The sequence below is a fragment of the Barbus barbus genome (assembly GCF_936440315.1).
Source record: "Barbus barbus genome assembly, chromosome: 27".
Classification (NCBI taxonomy): Eukaryota; Metazoa; Chordata; class Actinopteri; order Cypriniformes; family Cyprinidae; genus Barbus; species Barbus barbus.
Genome location: NC_136755.1, coordinates 10,745,311 through 10,771,569, shown reverse-complemented (window position 1 = coordinate 10,771,569; position 26,259 = coordinate 10,745,311). Strand labels below are relative to the sequence as shown.

The 26,259-nt window shown below is 34.9% G+C and overlaps 1 protein-coding gene across 1 annotated transcript in view; it reads left to right on the top strand.

Moving 5' to 3' along the window:
- The window catches only part of LOC306846751 (N-terminal EF-hand calcium-binding protein 1-like), a 39,483-nt gene that overhangs the window by 1,446 nt on the left and 11,778 nt on the right, over positions 1–26,259 (top strand). Inside the window, exons 2-6 of the mRNA XM_079380341.1 lie at positions 158–182; positions 1,591–1,699; positions 7,551–7,576; positions 9,684–9,781; positions 15,861–15,997. Coding sequence (XP_079236467.1) covers positions 158–182; positions 1,591–1,699; positions 7,551–7,576; positions 9,684–9,781; positions 15,861–15,997 — 395 coding nt within the window. The remainder of the gene's footprint in view (positions 1–157; positions 183–1,590; positions 1,700–7,550; positions 7,577–9,683; positions 9,782–15,860; positions 15,998–26,259) is intronic.

Here is a 26,259-nt window from a genome sequence, read left to right as displayed (position 1 = left end):
AAGTCAACATAGCCATCATCACTTTTTCTTTCATCTCTCCTCTTTTTAGGCCTCGACCTAAATAATTTACAGTGCTAGAGTCCCTTTACATGATCAACGCAACATGAATTTTCCATGGCCCCTAGTTATCAACTGATATTGTCCTATTTGCTTTCAGATATTGAGAAGAGCTGATAAAAATGGTAAGACAGTGCCTTTCTGTGCACTTTTTCTCCTGCATAATAAAGTGTTTGTTTTAGTCTCGTACACATTACTCTTACTGTGCATCAATATGTTTGAACGGTTGTCCATTCCCAGTCTATGCTTTTGCTCTGTTGTCATGGAAACACTAGATGTCCATTCATTTCCTAATGTTAGTCAATATTTTAGTAGAGCGATACAAACAAATGTCACTAATTAATATTACAATTATTAAAAATATAATTTAATACATTTTATGATAGTTTACTCAGTCTAATTTAAATGTAAACTTTCTGTTAATCATGTTGTGCAATGTAATTGAATTTTAAACTATTTTACAGTACATATATACAGTATGTAAACACTATATTTTTAAGCATTTTTAATAAGTTTTGGCTCTGTAATATTGAATAATATCTTGTCAATCAATGCAATTTCACATTTAAGTCAAGTCATCTTTATTTATATAGTGCTTTATATGATACAGATTGCTTCAAAGCAGCTTCACAGTAATAAACGTAAAAATAACATTAACAGTGATTGCAAATTTTCAATTTAAGCTGTAAAGTAGCTCTAAATAGACAATAGTGTCTTTATTCAGCTTCAGTCAATTCAGCATTTATTTAGTTCTGCTCAAGTTCAGGTCAGAAGGTAAGGTCGTCATTTAGCTCAAATCCATTTCAATGTTGTTTCAGATTGGTCAAAAAACAGTGTTGATATTGCAAAATCCAAATCTGATTTGACTATAAAGCAGTTCTAGAGAGGACAATAATACCATCATCCAGCTCCATTGATATCAGAGAAGTCAAATTGATTATATTGCTAAATATTAAGTGTCTTTTAAACCCGGACTAACTGAATCAACATAATGCATTTATACAAACAAAACTAATTTTTATTGGATAAATTAGATATAAATATCTCTTTATGGTAACAGTTTCAGGTATTTAAGTGTATAATGTCAGGCACAAGGATTTCTGCAGACCTCTTTCCCTCCTCCTTATATTGTATTCTTTCTGAGGCTCTTTCACTGCATTTTATTTCATATTATATATTAGTAGGAGTATAGCACACGGCATGTGTAGCAATACATTTATTCTATTTTGAGTATAGGCTGGCATGACTCACTTGTCACTGTTTGTTGGAAAACCTCTGAGCGTCTGCGCCAACTAACACGAGCCCTCAGCCCTGTTGTTAAACATTGTCTCGCAGCATCTGTGTGTTCATGTTTTCCCAAACACCTGAGATCTGACATGCATGAGCTACACTGGCATCGACTGAAGGATGATGAACTTTGCTTGCTCTCTCTTTTATAGATTGAACACTTTAAGTCTTTTTAAAATCTGAAATACTTTATGAGTTAGATTTGTTTTTAAAGGCAACTTTTTAACCAGATTTTCCTCTCTAAAGATGATGGGAAGCTGTCCTTTGATGAGTTCAAAGCTTATTTCTCAGATGGTGTTCTGTCAGGAGATGAATTAAAGGAGCTCTTCCATGCCATTGACACTCATAACACAAAGTAAGTATTGCTGTTTTTCATTCACATACACATACTAATGACAAGGCACCATTTTGGGTTCCTCAGTGATTGAACCCTTTGGAGGTCATATTCATTTCACGTTTGGTGTGAAAGGGCTTTTGCATTTACAAAAAATAGAACTTTTTTATATTAAAACCACACAAGCAAGCCCAGCCCAGATGAGAAAAGGTAAGTCCAAGGTAACATATACACATAAGTAACACAATTAGTTAATAATCCTTAGACATATGTGATGATGCTGACATTTATACTTTTAGGAGAGAGAACATTATGTGAATAAATTACTTGTTAGTGGCTCTTCAACACGAATCCAATATAAAAAGCATGAGCATCCCTCTGTGGGCTTTGCTCCATTTTATGCTTGCCAATTTAAACCAATCTTTTTTTTCAGTATTTACTTATTGCTCAATTTCAAATACAGTTACTGAATGTCATTAATATATAAAATACCTATACATTATTCCATTAATCAACTGTAGTATTTCAATGGAAATGTATTCTAACTGTTAGTTACATGAGGCAAAAGAAGTTAGTATCCTTAGTAGGATAAACTTAAATGAACAGCATTTCTAAACTAATTCTGCTAACTAATTTGAAGGCTGCTATTGGATTAGTGAAGGTAAATGTCATATTATGCGACTATGCCTTTCTTTAGAGAGAGCTTACAGCTGACTAGATACGCACTGCTTTGAGAACTAATATTGCAACAAAATTAAGTACAGAGTTAGTTGCAAAGTAACTAGTAGTTACTAGTAGTTGTGGACTTTACATTCCAGTTTATGTAAGAACTTACGAATGGCTGGTGAAAACCTACCCTGAAGAGGATCGAGTCCTGGTCAAGATCGAATCCCGTTTCATATACACTCTGATTTCAAGTTTTCAGGATCATTTCCAAGAGTTGATTCCAGACTCATTTTCTTGATTGACAAGAAAAAAGGATGAAGTCACATACCAGCATCTTACTATTCTTGCCATAGAGAGATATGGTAAAAATAATAACAGTATGCTAGTAAGCATTTCTGAATTCAAATCATTCAAAGACTCACTTACGTCAAAGGCTTTAACTGATATCCGCCTATACAGGTCCTTCTCAAAAAATTAGCATATTGTGATAAAGTTCATTATTTTCTGTAATGTACTGATAAACATTAGACTTTCATATATTTTAGATTCATTACAACACAACTGAAGTAGTTCAAGCCTTTTATTGTTTTAATATTGATGATTTTGGCATACAGCTCATGAAAACCCAAAATTCCTATCTCAAACAATTAGCATATTTCATCCGACCAATAAAAGAAAAGAGTTTAATACAAAAAAAGTCAACCTTCAAATAATTATGTTCATTTATGCACTCAATACTTGGTCGGGAATCCTTTTGCAGAAATGACTGCTTCAATGCGGCGTGGCATGGAGGCAATCAGCCTGTGGCACTGCTGAGGTGTTATGGAGGCCCAGGATGCTTCGATAGCGGCCTTAAGCTCATCCAGAGTGTTGGGTCTTGCGTCTCTCAACTTTCTCTTCACAATATCCCACAGATTCTCTATGGGGTTCAGGTCAGGAGAGTTGGCAGGCCAATTGAGCACAGTAATACCATGGTCAGTAAACCATTTACCAGTGGTTTTGGCACTGTGAGCAGGTGCCAGGTCGTGCTGAAAAATTAAATCTCCATAAAGCTTTTCAGCAGATGGAAGCATGAAGTGCTCCAAAATCTCCTGATAGCTAGCTGCATTGACCCTGCCCTTGATAAAACACAGTGGACCAACACCAGCATCACTGACTGTGGGTACTTGACACTGGACTTCAGGCATTTTGGCATTTCCCTCTCCCCAGTCTTCCTCCAGACTCTGGCACCTTGATTTCCGAATGACATGCAAAATTTGCTTTCATCCGAAAAAAGTACTTTGGACCACTGAGCAACAGTCCAGTGCTGCTTCTCTGTAGCCCAGGTCAGGCGCTTCTGCCGCTGTTTCTGGTTCAAAAGTGGCTTGACCTGGGGAATGCGGCACCTGTAGCCCATTTCCTGCACACGCCTGTACACGGTGGCTCTGGATGTTTCTACTCCAGACTCAGTCCACTGCTTCCGCAGGTCCCCCAAGGTCTGGAATCGGTCCTTCTCCACAATCTTCCTCAGGGTCCGGTCACCTCTTCTCGTTGTGCTGCGTTTTCTGCCACACTTTTTCCTTCCCACAGACTTCCCACTGAGGTGCCTTGATACAGCACTCTGGGAACAGCCTATTCGTTCAGAAATGTCTTTCTGTGTCTTACCCTCTTGCTTGAGGGTGTCAATGATGGCCTTCTGGACAGCAGTCAGGTCGGCAGTCTTACCCATGATTGCGGTTTTGAGTAATGAACCAGGCTGGGAGTTTTTAAAAGCCTCAGGAATCTTTTGCAGGTGTTTAGAGTTAATTAGTTGATTCAGATGATTAGGTTAATAGCTCGTTTAGAGAACCTTTTCATGATATGCTAATTTTTTGAGATAGGAATTTTGGGTTTTCATGAGCTGTATGCCAAAATCATCAATATTAAAACAATAAAAGGCTTGAACTACTTCAGTTGTGTTGTAATGAATCTAAAATATATGAAAGTCTAATGTTTATCAGTACATTACAGAAAATAATGAACTTTATCACAATATGCTAATTTTTTGAGAAGGACCTGTATATTGGTGTTGTATAATGGTGTAACAAAAAATAAATGAATAAAATAAAATAAAAAAATTCTGAACAAATCATTTAATGAATCTGTATTTTTTTTTGATCAAGGGTCATAACATTTCACCCCTTCCTTGGGCGGAATCAAAATCCTCAGTACTTGCTGTTATGGCTCTCCAGTTATTTGATCATTAGTGTAATGGACACAGTCAATTTACCAGAGAGATTTAGTTGAGTTCACCTGATGCCTCTGAATCAAAGAATCGATTCTTTTTGGAATCAACTCCCGCCCTACATTTACATTTACATTTAGTCATTTAATAAATATTATGGATATTAGAAGTCTAAATGGTGCCTCAAGTATGTCTTTATCATTTTTACAACATTCTTGCCATTTCTCTTGCTGTATGATTTTGTCACAAAAAAAGGCATGACTATACAGTAGCAAGAATACAGGAGCTTCGCTTTAACGCAGAGCTGGAAGCATTCTTCCACCCAGCAGCCACTCTGTCCTGATGATGTCATTACAGCGTCTGCTGTGAGTAACATCCAGCGAGGATGACTCAAACACGGCACACTCCTGTCACACTGATGCTTATCGTGCTTCTGGCTTGTTAGACAAAGCCATATCAATGGTCCATGCTGATGTGTGTGTTTGTGCGAGAGAGATAAAGAAGTTTGCTTTCTTCTGTGTTTTTCTTGAATGTAAATGAAAGGGTTTAAAATTGTGCAGAAATAATGCATGACTTGCCAGAGGAAAAATCTGAAGTGTTAGGGGTTTTTTTTGTGGGAGGTGAAATATCAAACCTACATTTAAAGGGTTTAACCCTTTGAAAATTGTAGGCTATAAATATCCAAATATTTCACAATATGTAGTGATTAATGTAATCTGTGTAACATATGCTATAAGGAGTAGATCTTCATTTTGCCTTCACCTCCTCACAGAATGATTCCATGTCACTTAAGTCATCTTGGTTTCCATAGCAGCAGCTCTCCTGGCTGCTACATGCTCCCTTTGTAGTAGGTGTTTGATGAGAATGTGCTTCTGATTTTATTTTCCATTCATTGTGTGGCTGGGCCGATTCAGTTTGATGTAGCATTTCAAAGAAAAAATAGCTTTCATGTGCCAACATAATGGTCGGCTCTTCCCCTTAGTACAAGCATAATATTGTTTTGGGTCAAGCATCAATTATTCATTATGATAGATAGTAATGAGTGTGAACCTGGTAGCTTTCTCAGGAAAATGTCCACAAAGTAATTATCCACTTGTTATACAATACATTTTACCTGAAGTATGATCCCAAATCCCATGTTATTTTTTTTTGAGAACTATTAGTTATGTAAAATTAACCTGGCATATAAACACATAAAATGTCCATATCCTTACAGAGGTCATAAACTGGCAATCAATTGATTGTAATAACTATTTTGAGTTATTAAACTATTTTGTGCAAGCTTGTTACTGCATGATTTTCCACACGCTATTGCTACTAAATAACTTTATACACAAATAGTATCAGGCTAGTTCATTCATCAACCCTATTACCAATATTGTAAGAACAAATTTTTTCTTTACTTGCAACCATGTATTTTATTTCTTTTTTAAATCAGTTTATTATTATTATTATTAAGTTTTACTGTATTTAGACACATTTAAGAGTTTAAGATGAGGGGTCCTGCATTTACTTTCAATATCTCAGACACTATTATACAGTATGTGTTTGATATGTCTGAGAAAATAATTTAAAGCATGACTTCAAGCGTACTAGACCTTTATCTATATATCCGTTCCACCATCACAGATCAGATTTTCAGTATATGCATTATTGCAGTTTATTGGTCACAGACGCAGCATCCTGGAAGGAGGATTCCTTGAAAACGTTTTCTCAGAAGAATTCATAAATCTTTCCTTGAAAGTGACCCAACCATTAAAATCTAATCTTTAGGTGTGAGAAGAGCTCAGGGTTTTTTTTTTATGTCTACACTGAAAAACTTTAAACCCACTAAAATTGAAAAGGCAGAAACTTAATGATGGTGATTTCATCCCATTTTAATGACAATTTCAATCCCTGTAGCCAATAATGCTTTAACCAGTTGACTTTTTTTACCACTTTATTATCTGAGAGCGAAGAGTTATTTAGTGTCCATTACACTGAGGTCTGTCTTTCTATGGTGTAATGTCTGGAGGAGCAGGTAGATATGAAATGAGATATGAAGATTATTGTCAGTGTACAGAGGGTGCTTCTTAAGGCCTTATTGATGTGTTGTCTTCGTCTGTGTTTTGAAGGCTTTACCTCCTTCTACGAGGTCTAGCTATGTCAGTTAACAGTTCAGCCAAAACCCAAAGCCCCCTGTGACTATGTTTTATCCAGCAGGTCAACAATAGATATTTTTTGTTCTTCCATTGTTTAGAATCTAGACAACCAATGAATGCTTTGCCTCCAGACAACTGCCAAATGCTGCAAATCTTCCACCCGCTGTGCTGCAAAAAGTATTAAACGGTTAATCACTGTCACTCTGTGAAGCTAATGAAAATTGCTGTTAAATTTGGCATATTTATCTCAATAAAAACTCTGTTTGATGTTCTGTGCAAAAGTAAAATAAAGCACTAATTTTACCTTTCAGCCAATTTGCATGGTCCCATTCATTATTACCACTACAAAAAGTGAAATATGGATACAAATAAATTTAAATTATTAAAAAAAAATTATATAAACATGTTAAAAAGATCAATAATATTTTATAAAAAATATGATATATGTTATTTATAAATATATGTGCTGTTTTATATTCATTTCCTCACCACTACATTATTATAGGTTTTAACAAACAGAAAAATATTTTTTTTTACACAACATTACATATTGTGTATTCTGACTTTTTATATTCTCATCCGGTAAGATGATGACTTTACCTCACGGCATTGAGCCTCTCATCAGAGCAGGGTTGAGACATGGACTTGTCAGTGGACTCAGTGTTTGCCTGGTGGGTGTTATTCAGGGTTAGAGATTAGCTGTCTAAATATGACATCACAGGACCTGCCTTTGAGCGGGATGCTGTCTGCATAGCTTGAAATCAGCACAGAACATTAGATGCAGCTCACATGTCTTTTAACATGTTGTAATATTCATGTTGTGGAAAAGAAATGAACATGTCTGCTTATGGTCTGTTTACAGCAATGTGGACACGGATGAGCTGTGTGGTAAGAGTTCACACATTTTATTGTTTGTATTACTGGGAGTTTCACTGTGATGATGACAAGATACTTGAGGCAGAATTTGGGGTTCCTCTGAACCCTCTGGAGACACACTTCAGAAATGACAGTATAATGAGGAAGCCATGAGATCCTTCAAGAAAACTAAAGACTGACAATAGTTCCACCAGTAAGAGTGAAGCACACACAATCATATGAAGTTTCTTGAATAAACAATAGGATTTTTAAGGAAGCTTTACAGACTGCCTAGAGGTTCTCCAGAGGGTTCTGCCTCAGGGATCTTTTCATTTTTCATTTTTTTTCTTGAAATGTATTACACTGTTTTATATACAGTAAATACCTATATTATACAAAAATAGGTTTGAGGTCAGTAAAATTGAATAACGCTGTACTTTTGAAATTATTCATCAGAGAATCCTGAAAATAATAATTTTTCAGCATCATTACTCCAGTCTTCAGTGTCACATGATTCTTCAGAAATCATTCTAATATGCTGATTTGTTGCTTAATTATTATTGGCACTCAATTTAATACTGGTTCTCATTATTATAAATGTTATGAATAACACATTTTTATAAGTAACAGTTGTGCTGCCTAAAAGTCATTATAATTTTTTTCAGTATTATGAATTCAAAAGAACAGGATTTATTTGAGATAGAAGTCTTTTGTAACATTATGTCTTTACCGTCACTTTTGACTAATTTAATGCATCCTTGTTGAATAAAAGTATTATTTTAATACTTTTTTAAAACGGAGTGTCTATTTACACTAAGTGCAAATAGCCCATCTTGTTGGCAAAGGCTATTTACACTAACTCCGCCCACTAACAGTGGGCGTAGATGGTAAGGCGCATGCTTTTTGACGTGAGCGACCCGAGTTCGAGCCCACCTTTTGCCAAACATTTTTTCTCCCTTTTCAAATCTCATATCGCATCAGAAAGGCATTTATTTTCAATAAAAATGAAGGAAATAATCCAAAAGTTGAAAATAAAGTATCGGGTAGGTGTAGGGAGGGCTTTATTGTCCTAATAAGGTGGCATCCATTTAATAAATTTGAATTAAAATGATAATTTACACTCAGTATGTTATTATTGCGTACTGTTTTATAATGTACTACAATACTGAGGTGCAGATAATTGCCACTATTTGCAATAAGTAGTATAAATAGCTATTTAACATAGTGTAAATAGAATCTATAGCTATTTGCACTTAGTGTAAATAGCATATCGTTAAAAAATACTGCTATTTACACTGAGTGTAAATAGCATCTATTGCTATTTGCACTTAGTCTAAATAGAACCCATCGCTATTTGCACTTGGTGTAAATAGCATCTGTCACTAAAAAAATATGCTATTTGCACTTGGTGTAAATAGCATCTAATTGCTATTTACACCGAGTGTAAATAGCATCTATTGCTATTTGCACTTAGTGTTAATAGCGTCTATCGCTATTTACACTTAGTGTAAATAGCCGCTGCCTTTTTAAAAATCTTTCTTACTCCAATCTTATGAATGGAAGTGTATCACAGTGTCCATAAACATAAACATACTGATAATAATAAGAAATGTTTCTTGAGCAGCAAATCAGCATATATGAATGATTTCTGAAGGATCATGTGACACTGAAGACTGGAGTAATGATGCTGAAAATTCAGCTTTGATCACAGAAATAAATTCCATTTTAAAATATATTAAAATAAAAAAACAGTTATTTTATAATGTAATAATATTTCACAATATTACTCTTTTTACTGTATATTTGATCAATTAAATGCAGCCTTGATGAGCATAACATACTTATTTAAAAACATTAAAAAGAAACCTCCCAATAAATAAAGGGAAGAAAGTAACTTACGAAAAAAAAAGCAGTAAAATATTACAATGAAAAGTGCAAAAGTATATTATGCATTAGATAAATACAATGTATATACTTATTTTACAGTAGGTCTCAAATGATTGTATTCAACTTTGAAAATATATTCTTATTCTATGCTAATGCATATAATTATTTCCATTATATCAAATGATGTTTGAAATGTGTTTTTATGAAAACGTCGCGTGTATCTTAATATTTTAAATTGTCTTTCTTTCTTTAGAATACTTCTCTCAGCATCTTGGAGAGTATGAAAATGTCCTCGCTGCCTTGGAAGACCTGAACGTATCCATATTGAAAGCCATGGACAAAACCAAGAAGGTGAGTTGCCTTGTTTAGCAAATGGACTTGATCTCAATTACATACTTGACTGAAACCATGTCTATGAGAAAAGATTGAAAATAACTCCTTATCTAATGTATGTCTGGCCATCCTCCGGCTGAAAGCCATGTTAGCTGTGCACTTGAACATATGTAACCTTTGTGTATTTATGTGGCTGCAGCCATTTGTTTTAACTCTCAGCGTTTGTGAGTAGGCGGCAGATAGACGTGATACCTGTAAGCACTAAAGTTAGTATTCTGCATGCACTCCTGGAGGCTGTCAGTGTCTTATCTTAATCATATGCAACATGTTCTCTGGCCCCTAATGCGGCCAGCCGTTAGGAGTGTAATTTTCTCTGAGTCGTGATAAAGCTGTTCACGCCGTGCACTGTGGGAGCTCTGAGAGTGGATGAAGATGGATCTGATCTAGTTCAGACTCACATCTGTCTGACACACACAGCCGTGCTGCTGCCCACAACCTGTCTGTCCTCAACATGCTGCTGGAGAGATGAAGCTGTTTGATCTCAATATGATAAAGTGCTTTATTCATTTTTCATTATTGATGTCAGTTTATTGATAAATGGATGTTATTTAGAATAGATAGAATCAAAATCAGACTACTCTCAAAATCAAACAATTATGTGACTACAAACTACAGTCTAAAACATTTTGTGTTTCTCACACAAACAAAATGGACTGTTTTTTAAAGAACTTACGAATTAGTATTCATTGGAGTATACTCAAGGTTCTTCACTCAAGGTTACACTGAAGCTGGAAATAGCTGAGGACTGATGTTTGTGAACATTTGAACGTCACCCACAATATTATGGATCAATTTTAAGTTACCTTGAGAATCTTTTCATTTGTGTGGCTCAAGCTATATTTTATAAAGGACTGCTACACCACAGTCTTCTAATGAAAGAAGCTTAAACTTTTAATAGGGAATTAGATGGTTTAATACTTTAAAGTTATTTGGAAAAAAGAACAACAACAACAAACATTTTAGTCGTGGCCAAAAATATCGGCACCCTTGCAATTCTGTCAGAAATTTTTTTCTGAAAGAAGTGTTGCATTTTCTGACAGAATTGCAAGGGTGCCAATATTATTGGCCATGACTGTACTTAGGGTAAATCAAGGAATATTATCATAAACTAAAACGAAAAATATTTTCATTACTTGAAATAAAATAAAAATGAACTGAAATAAATGTATATATAAAAACTTTAATTGAAAAGAATATATATATATATAATTTTTAGGCTAATAAAACACAGCAACATGTATATTTAAGTAAATATATATGTAGTATATATGTATTTCAGTATTTCACCACAAAAATAAATAAATAAATACAAATTAAGAATCAACTTTCTTTCATGATTTGTAGCACATAGTTTTAATATTACTATCTGTTTTAATATTAATATGCAACTATCCGTATATGTGCTACAAGCCATGCAAGAAAGTTAATTCTCATTTATGTATTTATGAAATAATTTTTTGACACATTGTTTTCTTCTAGTTATTTACCTGTAGCAGCCAATGAAATGAAAATTGACAGAAACACATTGACATTACTTCTGCATATAATAATAGGGTGGATAGTGATACACGGTGACAAAAACATTTTAATCACATTGCAATGGTACTTTCTAAAAACTACACTACTTTTTACACTACTAACTACTCTCACGTACTGAAAAGTGTATTTAAAGTTAAAAGTGTCGATAGTTTAGGGTTGTTACTCCCCAACACTGGCCTCAATTTCTATCAAATGTTCATTTAATGTTCAAAATTTTACAGAGGTCTTGAATGTTTAAGCTATGATTTGTGGACAATAATTAATAATTGTTAATACGTGATTGTCACAGCAATAAACTTCAATAAATTACTATAATGTGCCTGGTTATTGCACCACAATAATTATTATCTTTAAAACAGTTTGTATATTAGACACATGAATAACATATCAAAAATACATATAAAAGAGATTTTAATACACTGAATCTCTCATGTTGAAACAGGATGATCTGCTCACAGATGCATTGATTGAGTTATTTGGCTGCAGTCTTGCTCATATAGATGTGCAGTGTTGTTGGTGGTTATCAGCACTGACATTCTGGTCAGAACAGCGGCGTTTATCGTGCCGAGCGTCTGATGTCAGTAATGGGCACAGTCCACACTGACCATCAGAGGAGCGCGCAGGTATGAGCTGCGTGCTTTAGTTCCCGCCGAGCCATTTAACCGAGACTGTCTGCTGCCTCGCACAGATAATGAATCAGCCAAGCGCTGACTCCAGGCCCAGCAGACATGCCACTTAATGCATGTGAGCGTCTCAGAAATGGAGTCGTCGGCATGAAGGGCAGTGCTGTGTCATTTCATTAAGTCGCTTGATTAGTGAGGCAGACAGGGGAAGTGAAACACGATTAATGAGTTCAATGGGACTTTTTTGTGAAAGACTACATTTGCTTGTGTTTTATTGTACATCCTTAAACCTTCAGAATTACTGTGAGCAAAAGAGCAGTAAAAACAAATCCTCACACTGCGATGTGACCGTCTGCGGAAGACGATGAGAGAGGTGCAAATTGCGAATGATTGTTTTATCACTGCATGGTTTAAAGGTTTAGGTGCGTTGACAGCTGCTGTCAGAATTTCTTTTTGATTTGATACTGTTTTGCAATGTTCAAAGAGCATGAGGAATAGCACAATACTCATTTAGATGCAAGAGCCTAATTCCCAATATTAAACCTCAAAGAGAGGAACAGTGCAAGATGGAAAAGAACATCATTTGAATGCCTGTGTTTGCTAGGCATTAAAGCACAAAGTAAATAAAAAAGACAGTAATATTGTGAAATGTTATTACCATTAAAAATAAATGTTTATTTTAATATGTTTTAAAATGTAATTTATTCCTGTGATGCAAAGCTGAATTTTCAGCATCATTACTCCAGTCTTCAAGGTCACATGATCCTTGCCACTCAAGAAACATTTCTTATTATTATCAATGTCAATACATTTTTTTCAGAATTTTTTTTATTTTTATAAATAAATATAAAATGAAAAAGAACAGCATTTATTTGAAATGCAAATCATATAATTTGTTACACTGATGAATTTGCAATGAAACTGTTGTTTTACCACATTTAAAATGTACAGTTCTCTCTTTTGGGAAAATGGTCCACAATTTTGCTAACACACACATTGAATATTTATAATTGATTTGCTTATTTATTCATATAACGAAAAGGGCAAGGTCTTTTGTACCTGAACCAATTTCTTGTTTTAGTAGGAAGTCTGTTCACAATTGAGAAAACTATGCATATCCATATTTAAAGGGATAGTTCACCCAAAAAATAAAAATTCTGTCATTAATTAATCCCCCTCATGATCACCCTCCAAACCCGTAAGACCTTCATTCATGTTCAGAACACAAATTAATATATTTTTTGATGAAATCCTAGCGCTTTCTGACCCTCTATAGACATCAATGCAACTACCATGTTCAAGGCCCAGAAAGGTAGCGAGGACATCGTTAAAATAGTCCATATGACATCAGTGGTTTAACCTTAATTTTATGAAGCTACGAGAATAGTTTTTGTGCACATAGAAAACAAAAATAATGTAATAAGTTGGCAAATCATGCTAATCACACTCTGACTTGTGATGAGAAAAAGCAAGGTGTTTACAAATATATTTTCTTTGATCTCTCTCTTCACACCACTTGGTAATGTGTACATCTCTATTGCAACTCCGTTAATCATGAGCAACAACAGATAGTGATGCTGCATGGCAACAAATAGCATTGTGTTTATTGCATAAGGCCCCGAGTGGGTGGGCAGACCAGCTGCTGTGATGCATGTGGTCTCTGCCCTCAGGACAGGACTCTATAAACAGCAACCACACTTATGAACATCATACTGTGAGCGCTCATGTCATCCAGCCAATATCTCTTGCCTTCAGGTGGAGCCATGACAGATTTATAGCTCAAATATTAACAATAGTGTTTTTAAATGGGTGATTTTATCTCCAAATAATGTTTCTATAAGAAGGACATCTTTGTAACATGATTTGCTTACCTTATAGTATCATTTAGTCAGTTTACAGGATCATACATTAGCTTCAAACTTATGTAACAGCTTGTCATTAAAAACAATGGAATATTATTTATTCATGTATTTATTGGTTGACTTATTTTAAGAAGGACCACACAGAGCAAAATTAATGTGCATGCATTATTGTCACAATCAGTATGGTTATTCTGAAGAATTTAATTGTGATCTGTCATTTGCATGCAGCAGACACTTTTTATTGATTGTCTGAATGTGTTTACGTGATTGGCTGCTATGTAAAATGTTGGGCTCGAGCACTGACACTGGAAGGAAAGATTAGTGATGTTTGCTGCTTGTTAAACAGCTTCAGGTTATGCAGTGATTCATGCTGAGGTTATTGTAAAGGTCTGTGTGTTTAACCCATTTTGTAAATACACGTGTTGGTGGATCTGTTGGATTTGCGACTGTCAACATCTTGAGCAAGTTCATAATAGACATGTCGTGCAGCACCTGTTTCATAACTGGATGCTCAGAAGAATTATATGTCCTGTTAGCTGAGGGATGTTCTCGGCTTTAATAATGGCTTTTCTTTCTGACAGAACACGGTTGCTTTGGCGTGCAACATAATTATAGAGGCGGCTGTTGATTCCTAACGTTGAATAAGTGACGTACCATGTGCAAATAACATACCCATGCAGCCCTGCCTTTGAGACTGCGGATGTGAAAAAATCTCATCCAAAAAGATAAAGAGGCTGAATGAATGCCATGATGCATAAACTATTTCAATCATGTACATGCATTGCAAGTATGTGGAAAAAAAAATGTTTATGTTTAGATAGTTGTATTAGCTTGGCTCAGATGTATTCATTCAGCTGTCTGGGTGCAAAAACCTATGAGCTTTTTGATTTTATCTATTATAATTTCTTTGGGACTGTCAGTTTACATCCTGCCACTGTGAATGAATGTTACTTTTTTAAGATTTATATAAAAATGATACAGCACTGTATATCCTTTCAAATGTTGGGGTCAGAACGATTTTTTTTCTTTTGTTCTTCAATGATACATTAAATTTATCAAAAGTGAAAGTAAAAACATTAATGTTACAAAATATTTATATTTCTAACAAATGCTGTACTTTAGAACTTTATATTCAAAGTATCCTGAAAAAAGATATTAGTTTCCATGAAAATATTAAGCAATGCAACTTTTTTCAACATTGATAGTAAAAAATGAGCAGCAAATCAACATATTAGTAATTTCTGAAGGATCATGTGACACTGAAAACTGGAGTAATGATGAAAACTCAGGAATAAATTGAGTTTTAAAAAAGAAAATACTTGTAAAAATTGTAATAATATTTCACAATATTACTGTCATGGTGCACACAACAGGGAGGAACACGAAATGAGAATAAACTCAAATCAAACAGTCTTTAATAAATCCAGAACAGGGCAAGACAAGGCAAGGCTGACAGGAACACGGGGTTGTAACGAGTAGACCAGACGGAAACTAACTGAACAGACAGGACTATAAATACAAAGGATAATCATAGATAATGACTAAAACACAGCTGGACAAGAATTAACTAATAATCACTCAACGAGGACAGGAAATAAAACAAATATGGAAACATGAGGGGGGGGGGGGGGGGGCACAAGACACACGACACAAGGCTGACAATTACAGTTTTTACTGTTCTTTAATTAAATAAATGCAGCCTTTGTGAGCATAAGAGACTTCTTTCAAAAACATTAAAACATCTTGCTGACTTCAACCTTTTGAATGGTAGTGTATAGTAATTATTTTATGTTGTTGTTATATTATATATTTTTATAAAAATAAATATTTATCCATATCACACACACAAACACACATATATAAAATTATAAAATTAAATATAAATATTAAAAAAAATATTATATAAATGTATAAAATGATCAAATACACATAAATAAAATAATCCTTCATTCATATTTTAGTGCGTCTGAAAGGCCAGTGTATTTTAATGAAGCCTTTGTCTTTAATCTGCAGGACTATCAGGAGGCCATGCATCTGGAGCAGTTTGTGACACGTTTCCTGTTGAAGGAGACCACCAGTCAGCTGCAGTCTCTCCAGAGCTCTCTGGAGTGTGCCATGGAGACCACAGCTGAACAGACCCGGCAGGAGAGGCAAGCCACGCTTACATTTTTTTAAAGCATACAGTTTCCACTGTACATGTGGAGTGAGCAGATGAGTGCATTTTCAATTTATTGTCTTCGGAAGCTCAACATCAGGCTCAGGGCCGCTGCTGGCCAAATGGGTGCCCTAATCAGGGTTGTATTGTTGTGCTCCCCTCCCTCAAATATTATGGAAGTAAAAAAACTAAAAAACACCTACTATAGAGGTCAAAATAGAACTTTAAAATAATATAGAAATAAATAAATTGTATTATTTACAAATTACAATTGTAGCTCTAGACAGTTATGCTATGACTTTATTAATACAGTTGTCTGAATGATTTTATGGCCTCAAGCATTCAGAAATCATGCAAAAGAAAATTAAACAGTTTTACAACGATTAAACCCTGGTTAATTTTTGTAACGGTTGTGATGTCCACATGTTGTTGTTTTTAATTTGTTGTTGTCATCTATAGCAAAAAGGTGGCCAAAAATGAAAGCTTAAGTGGATATTTGAATGAAAGTTTAGCCTATTAAACAAGGATTTGAAGTGTAGCAGTGGCAATTACCAAGCCTTTGGCTCCCTTTGCAGGCATTTTTAATAACGTAATGTACATAAATAGTTTATTTTGTATCAGCCTACATTATGTATTTTAACAGTGTTATTCAATGAAACCAATTAATTTACCAATCATTATTGCCTCATTGTTTTTATATAATGCATTTTAAGTCATTTTAAAGGTTTGGTTTAGGTAAAAAGGTTTAGGTCTGTTTTTATAACCACAAAACATTATTATCTTAATACTTATTGGTAAATTATTATTTGAATTAATAAAACCATGGTTAATTTCCTGTTACCGTGGCTACAAGAACAATGATTTTTGGTTTTATTCGTGTTAAAACCATGGCTAATTTTTGTAAGGGAACATGGAAACTGTTCTGAGAATTGAGAATATTTATGCGTTGGTGGAGGTGAAATTATTTCCTACATTATACTACGGGGCCGTTGAATGCTTGAATCTGATTGGCTGACGAACGTGTGCAAGGTGTGCAATTATTTTCAGGGAAACGCATGGCGGACGTAGTTCCAAGCACCGCATTACATGTCCATATCACTTGGCCAAATGATTTGCATTATTTCAAAGGTCCTTACAGCCTAAAACAGCAAAAGAAGCAAAACCCACAACAACACTGGCCAAACAAGTAAATATAGTAAATAAAATGATAAAAATGACAGATTATATTCATGTTTTTGCCACAAAATTACATTTTATTATGTACGGAAATCTCCGTAATGTTGTTAGTGCTACTCTGAGGATTTTATCAGTGACATAGTTTAACAACTTAAAATCTACATGACTTCTCACAAGCGAGGTAATAACAACGGCGATGTTCTTTAAGTTTCACTATAACTAGAGACATGGCTGCCGAACACTTTTGAGAGACGCACAGACTCACAGAGGTAATCTCTCTCTCTCTCCTCTCATAACTTAGTTATTAACTGTATTAGTCTGCTATCAACGGCTCAAGCCTCCGTTACGGTTTAAAATTACGTGTTGGACTTAACAAGGGAGGCACTGGATGAGATGCGGAAGAAATAATCCTACTCACAATAGGGATTTAAGTAGAAAAACCGGACGAATGCCTTGAAATATATCATTGATCAATGTCTTGTGGTGCCCTACGCAAACTGCGGCTCTTATCTGTGACAGCAGAGCAGAACAAGCAGTGATATTATCATAACATTGACCAATACAAATCACATATTACAGTATTTAATTCAGAGTTTAAATGCTGTTTGGGTGCTTTCATTAGGCTATAGCTAGACTGTGACAGGATTAATGATGAAATATTAAAATGACACTTAATACGTATATGTTGTACATCGACAAAGTTTGCATTCTTCCAAATGTAATCATACTTACACTTCTAAAACAAACTGGAATAATTACATTTTTATGTTGTTAAAAAATCTCTTATGCTCACCAAGACTGCATTCATTTGATTAAAAATACAGTAAAACCGTAATTAAATTAAATAAAAAATAACTGTTTTCTATTTAAATATATGTAAAATGTAATTTAATCCTGTGATGTAAAGCTCAATTTTCAGCATCATTATCCAGTCTTCAGTGTCACATGATCCTTCAGAAATCATTCATAAATGATCATTTACTGCTCAAGAACATTTGTAGTTTACAGTTCATTAACTAATGCTAACAGATCAAATTTTTTTTTATTATTATTATCAGTGCTAGAAACAGTTGTGCTTCTTAATATTTTTGTGAAAACCATGATACACTACTATGCAAAAGTCCAGGGTATATTTTTTAAAGGATAGAAATACATACTTTAATTCATCAAAGACATTGATAATAATGAGAGCCATTATTAATAATTTAATACCAATGAAAATTTAGCAGCAAATCAGCATATTAGAATGATTTCTGAAGGATCATGTGACCCTGAAGACTGGAGAAATAATGCTGAAAAATTAAGTTTTGCCATCATAGGAACAACTTAAATTTTAAAACTCAAACAAATAGAAAACAGTTATTTTAAACTGTAATATAATTCACAATAGTACTGTTTTACTGTATTTATAATCAAATAAATCAGGCTTGGTGAGCATAAGAGACTTCTTTCAAAATCATTAAAGCATCTTAATTGTTCCTAGCCTTTGACCGGTAGTGTATGTGATGACTTTATTGACTGTGTGCTAAAAGCAGTCACATACTCCCAAAGCATCAAATCTCTAGCATTTTTAGTGACATTAAGTGGATTTCTTCTGCACCAGTGGACATGTAGTCGCCACAGATCTAAACATACACTGTTGAAAATGCATGTAGACAGCAATTGTGCACTAACTCAAGAAAAAGGGATTCTGTGCACAGCCTTGGTATTGAATATCTAGAGCATCAGTGGCATTAATTGTTAATAGACCAGGTGACCAGCAGACTATTGAACCAGGCCTTTGTTTTTGTGCAGAAAGGGGGACGGATGCCAGTTTAAACCGTCACCGAATCAACAGAACCTGTGTGTGCGCGTGCATGTGTGTTGTGCTTGATTAGCAGCTCGTTTTGAGCTCACAGCGTCTCTGGCTCACTGCATTTGTGTGCTGAGGAGGGTCTGCTGCATGGTCCATCGTGGAGCTCAGCAGCTCCTTATAGAGCGCAGAATTTAGAATACAAAATGAACTGTTTTGTTCCAGCACCTGGATGATTGCATGCTAGAGAGTGCTGCGTGCCTGAGACCGTATATGCGCGTGTGTGTGTGTGTGTGTGTGTCACAAAGTGCCCACTACCTCTCCTCCCTCTCGGTGTGCAGCAGCTGTGCTGCTCGCTCACCTTATGATCTCAAGAAAATTAGCTGGAGCAGCTGGCATAAAGAAATGAAGGATGCTGAGGTTTAAATCGAAGTGCTTCCTTTTCTTTTCTTGTCTGTACTTAAAACCACTCTGGCTCTCATATATCCAGTTGCATCCTAATTAATTGGTAAATTTAAATTACCTCATTATCGCCTCTGCAGGCAGTACGGTGTGTCTAACTTAATAGCTATGTGCCACTGAAATATACAGCATTTATTGCAGTTATTAGTAAAAACAGAGGCAATTACAGACACTATTTAGGGGGGCTCCAGCCCATCCTGTATTTAATTTCAGCTCTGTTAAAATCTGGTATTTTATAATTAAAAAAAAAAAATAGTTCTTCATGGTACTTAATACAGTTGAGGATAATGTAAATGTTTGAGCATGTAAATCTGAAACCTATCCTACTTTTATAAAACTTAAAGGGACAGTTCACCCAAAAATGAACATTTTGTTGAACTTAAAAGAATATATTTTGAAGAATGTTGGTAACCAAACAGTTACTGGTAGTCATTTACCTCCATAGTGTGAATAATAATAATAATAATAATAATAATAATGTGAAAGTCAATGGCTACCAGCAACTGTTTGGTTACCAACATTCTTTAATATATATATATATTTTAATGTTCATCAGAATAAAATTCATACAGGTTTGTAACATTGTAAGGGTGAGTAATTGATGACAAGTGTTTTCACTTTTGAGTGAACTATCCCTTTAATTACATTGTTACATTAAGTTTTATCTTCCCTCTTTTCAGAGACGGACTCTGTCATGGTATTTATTTATTTATAGGACTGTCATAAAATACAGTTAACATAAAATATAGGTTATGATGTACTGTAGGAATCTACAATAAATTCCCATTTGTTGACATTAGTTAAATATATTAGATAACGTGAATGAAAATAGAACAATACTTTATTGCATTTATTAATCCTATAGTATTATTTTTCAAATTAAAATTTGTATCTGTTAGCATTAGTTAATTAACTGTAAACTAACATAAAAAATAACAATTTTATTTGACTTATTTTACTTTATTTTATTAACTAACATTAGCAAAGTTTCGAAAAATGCAGAATCGTTAATGTTAGCTAATGCGTTAATTAATGTTAACAAGAGAGACCTTATTGAAAAATGTCACCAAAATATGTTTAACTTCGTAATTTTACATACTTTACCTAATTTAATGTACTTGTTTAATGTTAAATCGTCAGATTAATTTGTTTAATCAGTTAAGAGATGAATCATGATTTTATAGTACAAATTTAGTACAAAAACATTTGAAATGATTTCACATTGGAAACTTGTCTTTATATCTCAGTGGTATTGGCTTTGTCTCGATCTCTCCATCTCTGAGCCCTCACAAGTCATTTTCAGTCAGCCTATCACAGATCTTGACTAATACAGCTGTACCAAGTCTGCAGCCTCACTCACAATCCCATGAGCACACTCAAAATATCTCCACTCCTGCCATGCCAAGTCCCCTCTGACCTTTTTCGGTTGGATGAGTTTTGACAGAGCACATATTTACACAGTTAAAGGGATAGTTCACCAAATATGAAAACTCATCATCATGTCATCACAATCCCTTTTTATATTTCTTCCACAGAAAACAAATGGAGATGCAATGCAGAATGTTCACGCTGCTCTGTTAAATACTCTCAAGATCCATAAAGGCACTCGGTTAAATTTTATTTTAAGGTGTCCTTGTTACAGTGTAATTATACATTTAAGTAGTGAGTAATATTAATTAACTACATGTACTTACTATACGATTAGGGTTTAGCTTAGTGTTACTTGCATGTAATTATGCAACATTATGCCTTAATAAAGTGTTACCAGGCACTTTTAGTTACATTTAATTGCATGTTATTTGAAATTACGTTAAAATGTAATTTATAAAAACATGAAATTTTGATATTTACAGTGCTTTTTTGACCTACCTAAATGTATCTTTATATGTCATTTCATAATTATTTCTATTGTTATTGAAATATGGTTCACGTGTACTGACGAATTAACTGACAAGCATTTATGGTAAACTAAAATATACTTTAATGTCATTTCTATTGAAACCATGTCATGTATTTAAATATATTTGTAATATTTTATATTACAAAAAAATATATACAGTGCCCTCCAAAAGTATTGGAACAGTGAAGTCAAAATTGCTCTGTTGGCTGTGGAGGCAAGACATTTACAAATATGATTAAAAGATGAATATGAGACAAAACTACAGAAGTCACATTTTATTATTGGGTGATTCAACACATAGATGTTTTACCAGCTGAGAAGATCAGCACTTTTAGAGTTTCATCCCTCTATCTGATGTGAGCATATTTAAAATACATTAACTTTTAATGTTGACATTGAATAATGTGTTTATATATAACTTTACTGTACTTTAGAATGTTAGAATAAGTGTACTTTTCACCCAAAAATGAAAATTCTGTCATTAATTACACACCCTTATGTCGTTACAAACCCGTAAGACCTCTGTTTACCTTCGAAACACAAATTAAGAAATTTTCTTTGCGCACAAAAAGCATTTTCGTTGCTTCATAAAATTACAGTTGAACCTCTGATGTCACATGGACTATTTTACCGATGTCCTTGCTAAGTTTCTGGATCTTGATCTCAGTATAGTGACCTTGCTGTCTATGGAGGATCAGAGAGCTCTCTGATTTTATCAAAAATATCTTAATTTGTGTTCTGAAGATGAACAGAGGTGTTACAGGTTTGGAACGACATGTAATTAATGTATGTATTTAATTAATGAGTAATTAATGACAGAATTTTCAGTCACTTTTATTTTGACATGATTACAAAGTACACTTTTTGTATTTTATCTGTCAAGAAACATTCGTGAAAGTATATGTGAAAACATGAAAGTTTACTTAAGTATACACTTCAGAGGCCTTTTATTTCATTCATATTTTATAACATGCAATTACAGTTTAAGAAATACACTTAACTTTTAAATTCAATACAATTAAGCACACTTTTCACAAGTGAATAGCAGTCTATGTTTAACATTTAATTTTAGAGTACAGAAAAGAGAAGCGTTAGCTTTCTCCTCTTATATTCCATGTAAGAATAAAATCACACAGGGTTTGGAACAACACGAGGATGAATAAATGATGACAGAATTTTAATTTTTGAGTGAACTATCCCTTTAAGGAGCATTCTTTCAAGCACAGAGCAAACCTGTGCATGTCTTCACATGGCTACACACGCGTAACCTCTTATGTCACCATGCTTTTGTGTCACAGACAGTGTGGAGTTTCATAACATTAGTGTTTTTTAGAAAGCGTGTACACATTTTGAGCCTAAATGCTTTGAGATGGCGAGGCCTGGCGTTATACGGCCAGCTCACTGTGTGCTGGTCAGGATGGATTGATTCCCACTGAGTTAGTTGTGCAGAAAGTGGCTGGTGGCTAGAACAAATTGAAATAGTGTGGTCCATTCTCTATTCCGTCTGAAGCGTCGAGTCAGGCTCTCTGAGGAGCTGCACCGCACACAGGGATGAAACAGGGTAGATGAACTCAAATCTGAATCCCGAGCTCACAGGAGTGCTCACCCCATTCACAGCACTGCTTTCATCTATGTCTGCGAAGAAGAACATTACCTGCTATTAGGAAGAAGCACTTTTGCTGATATACCTCCATTTTTGTTTTTCACACTACATCATTTCCATATAATTTCCTGTAAAGAAGAGGCTAGTCTCTGGAGAACAGTTCCTTGCTTTTGTCTGTTCAGATCCATGGGTTCCTGCAGGTGTGTGGATGTGATGCTGATTTTAATCACCTGTGTGGCTCTAGCTGATTCATTTGCTGCTGATTTCAGTGTGCTGATGCCGTTGTGAGCCATTTTTAACCATGGAGGTGAAGCTTCCCTCTGGACATGCGTTGTGCAACAGTGTCTTTAGGGATAATGAGCAACCAACCGAGCCTTAATTTTGACACCTGCCTGCCTACATTTATTTCATTGTCTCGAGAGTTAAAATAGATGCAGCATTCCTCTGCTGATCGAGAACAGCTGAACAATAGATATAATTAGATTGCACATAATCATTTTTCACTCCCACTACTGAATAGTAAAATGGCATTTGGTTCGTAACATATCATCTTTTTGAGTGTTTGATGGCAAACGATTACTTCCTCATAAAAGTAAGAAGTTGATCGATTGATTGATTGATTGAGTCAGTTAAACAAATATTGATAAAATCTTATTATGAAATATAACTAATATATTATTTAAAATATGAATATTTTACTTGTTGATTCATATTTAAATATATTATTTTTAAATATAAATAATAAACATTTAAAAAATATAAATACATCACTTGTAGCTTAGCTTAAAGCTTCTGCAAAAAAAAAAACAATTTATATTATTACAATATTAATCTATTATTAATAATCTGCAATGTTTTCTTGCTTTAACTAGGCACTCTTTTGCTGCGTGAAAGGTTATGCTTACCATAAAATTAGTACTGAAGTCCATTTATGTTTGCAAGAGGTCACAAAATGCTGCAATTGCAGGGCTAAGGGCATAATTTGCGTTGGAATGAGACCGTAGATGTACAGGTCCTTCTCACAAAATTAGCATATTATGATAAAGTTCATTATTTTCTGTAATGTACTGATAAACATTAGACTTTCATATATTTTAGATTCATTACAACACAACTGAAGTAGTTCAAGCCTTTTATTGTTTTAATATTGATGATTTTGGCATACAGCTCATGAAAACCCAAAATTCCTATCTCAAAAAATTAGCATATTTCATCCGACCAATAAAAGAAAAGTGTTTTTAATACAAAAAAAGTCAACCTTCAAATAATTATGTTCAGTTATGCACTCAATACTTGGTCGGGAATCCTTTTGCAGAAATGACTGCTTCAATGCGGCGTGGCATGGAGGCAATCACCCTGTGGCACTGCTGAGGTGTTATGGAGGCCCAGGATGCTTCGATAGCGGCCTTAAGCTCATCCAGAGTGTTGGGTCTTGCGTCTCTCAACTTTCTCTTCACAATATCCCACAGATTCTCTATGGGGTTCAGGTCAGGAGAGTTGGCAGGCCAATTGAGCACAGTAATACCATGGTCAGTAAACCATTTACCAGTGGTTTTGGCACTGTGAGCAGGTGCCAGGTCGTGCTGAAAAATGAAATCTTCATCTCCATAAAGCTTTTCAGCAGATGGAAGCATGAAGTGCTCCAAAATCTCCTGATAGCTAGCTGCATTGACCCTGCCCTTGATAAAACACAGTGGACCAACACCAGCATCACTGACTGTGGGTACTTGACACTGGACTTCAGGGATTTTGGCATTTCCCTCTCCCCAGTCTTCCTCCAGACTCTGGCACCTTGATTTCCGAATGACATGCAAAATTTGCTTTCATCCGAAAAAAGTACTTTGGACCACTGAGCAACAGTCCAGTGCTGCTTCTCTGTAGCCCAGGTCAGGCGCTTCTGCCGCTGTTTCTGGTTCAAAAGTGGCTTGACCTGGGGAATGCGGCACCTGTAGCCCATTTCCTGCACACGCCTGTACACGGTGGCTCTGGATGTTTCTACTCCAGACTCAGTCCACTGCTTCCGCAGGTCCCCCAAGGTCTGGAATCGGTCCTTCTCCATAATCTTCCTCAGGGTCCGGTCACCTCTTCTCGTTGTGCTGCGTTTTCTGCCACACTTTTTCCTTCCCACAGACTTCCCACTGAGGTGCCTTGATACAGCACTCTGGGAACAGCCTATTCATTCAGAAATTTCTTTCTGTGTCTTACCCTCTTGCTTGAGGGTGTCAATGATGGCCTTCTGGACAGCAGTCAGGTCGGCAGTCTTACCCATGATTGCGGTTTTGAGTAATGAACCAGGCTGGGAGTTTTTAAAAGCCTCAGGAATCTTTTCAAGTCAAGTCAAGTCAAGTCAAGTCAGCTTTATTGTCAATTCTTCCACATGTGCAGCACATACATACAGAGAATTGAAATTGCATTACTCTCAGACCCTTGGTGCATACAGTTAACATTAAACACGTTCAGATACAGATAATACAGTTTAAACATATGTACATACAACTATACAAATATACAAATGAGGATATTGTAGAAAAAAATAAGAATTAGATCGATAAGTGGCATAAGGCGCATGGCAGATAGAGTGCAAAACCAGTTAAATAGAAACAACACTGTGTAGATATATTTGTAGTGCAAAAGAGCTTATCAGTCTGAGGACATTGTAGAAAATAAAAAAAGAGAGATAGATAAAGTGCATAAGGCACATGGCAGAATAGATGGAGTGCAAACCAGTTGAATGTACAAAGGGTGCAGGTGTTTAGAGTTAATTATTTGATTCAGATGATTAGGTTAATAGCTCGTTTAGAGAACCTTTTCATGATATGCTAATTTTTTGAGTTTTCATGAGCTGTATGCCAAAATCATCAATATTAAAACAATAAAAGGCTTGAACTACTTCAGTTGTGTTGTAATGAATCTAAAATAAATGAAAGTCTAATGTTTATCAGTACATTACAGAAAATAATGAACTTTATCACAATATGCTAATGTTTTGAGAAGGACCTGTATATGAGAGATGTGAAAGTGGCATTGGAAAAGTTGCTATGGATAATCATGAACTGTACACTTTATTGTCAGACAAAACCCTTTGTATAATGATCCATGTCATGATTGACCAATAAGAATCAAGTTGTGAGAACTGTGTAATACAGAACAAACATTAAACCCCAACAATCACTCTCTTATATCCAAAATTAAAATGACTATTATTACAAAAAAAACCTTCCCTGTTCTGGAAGAGTCTGACAACATGTAAGAAGCCCGCTGACTTATTTTGTACATTTTAATTGGTAGCATGAGGAGCAGAGCAGAAAAGTCTTGTGCAATCAA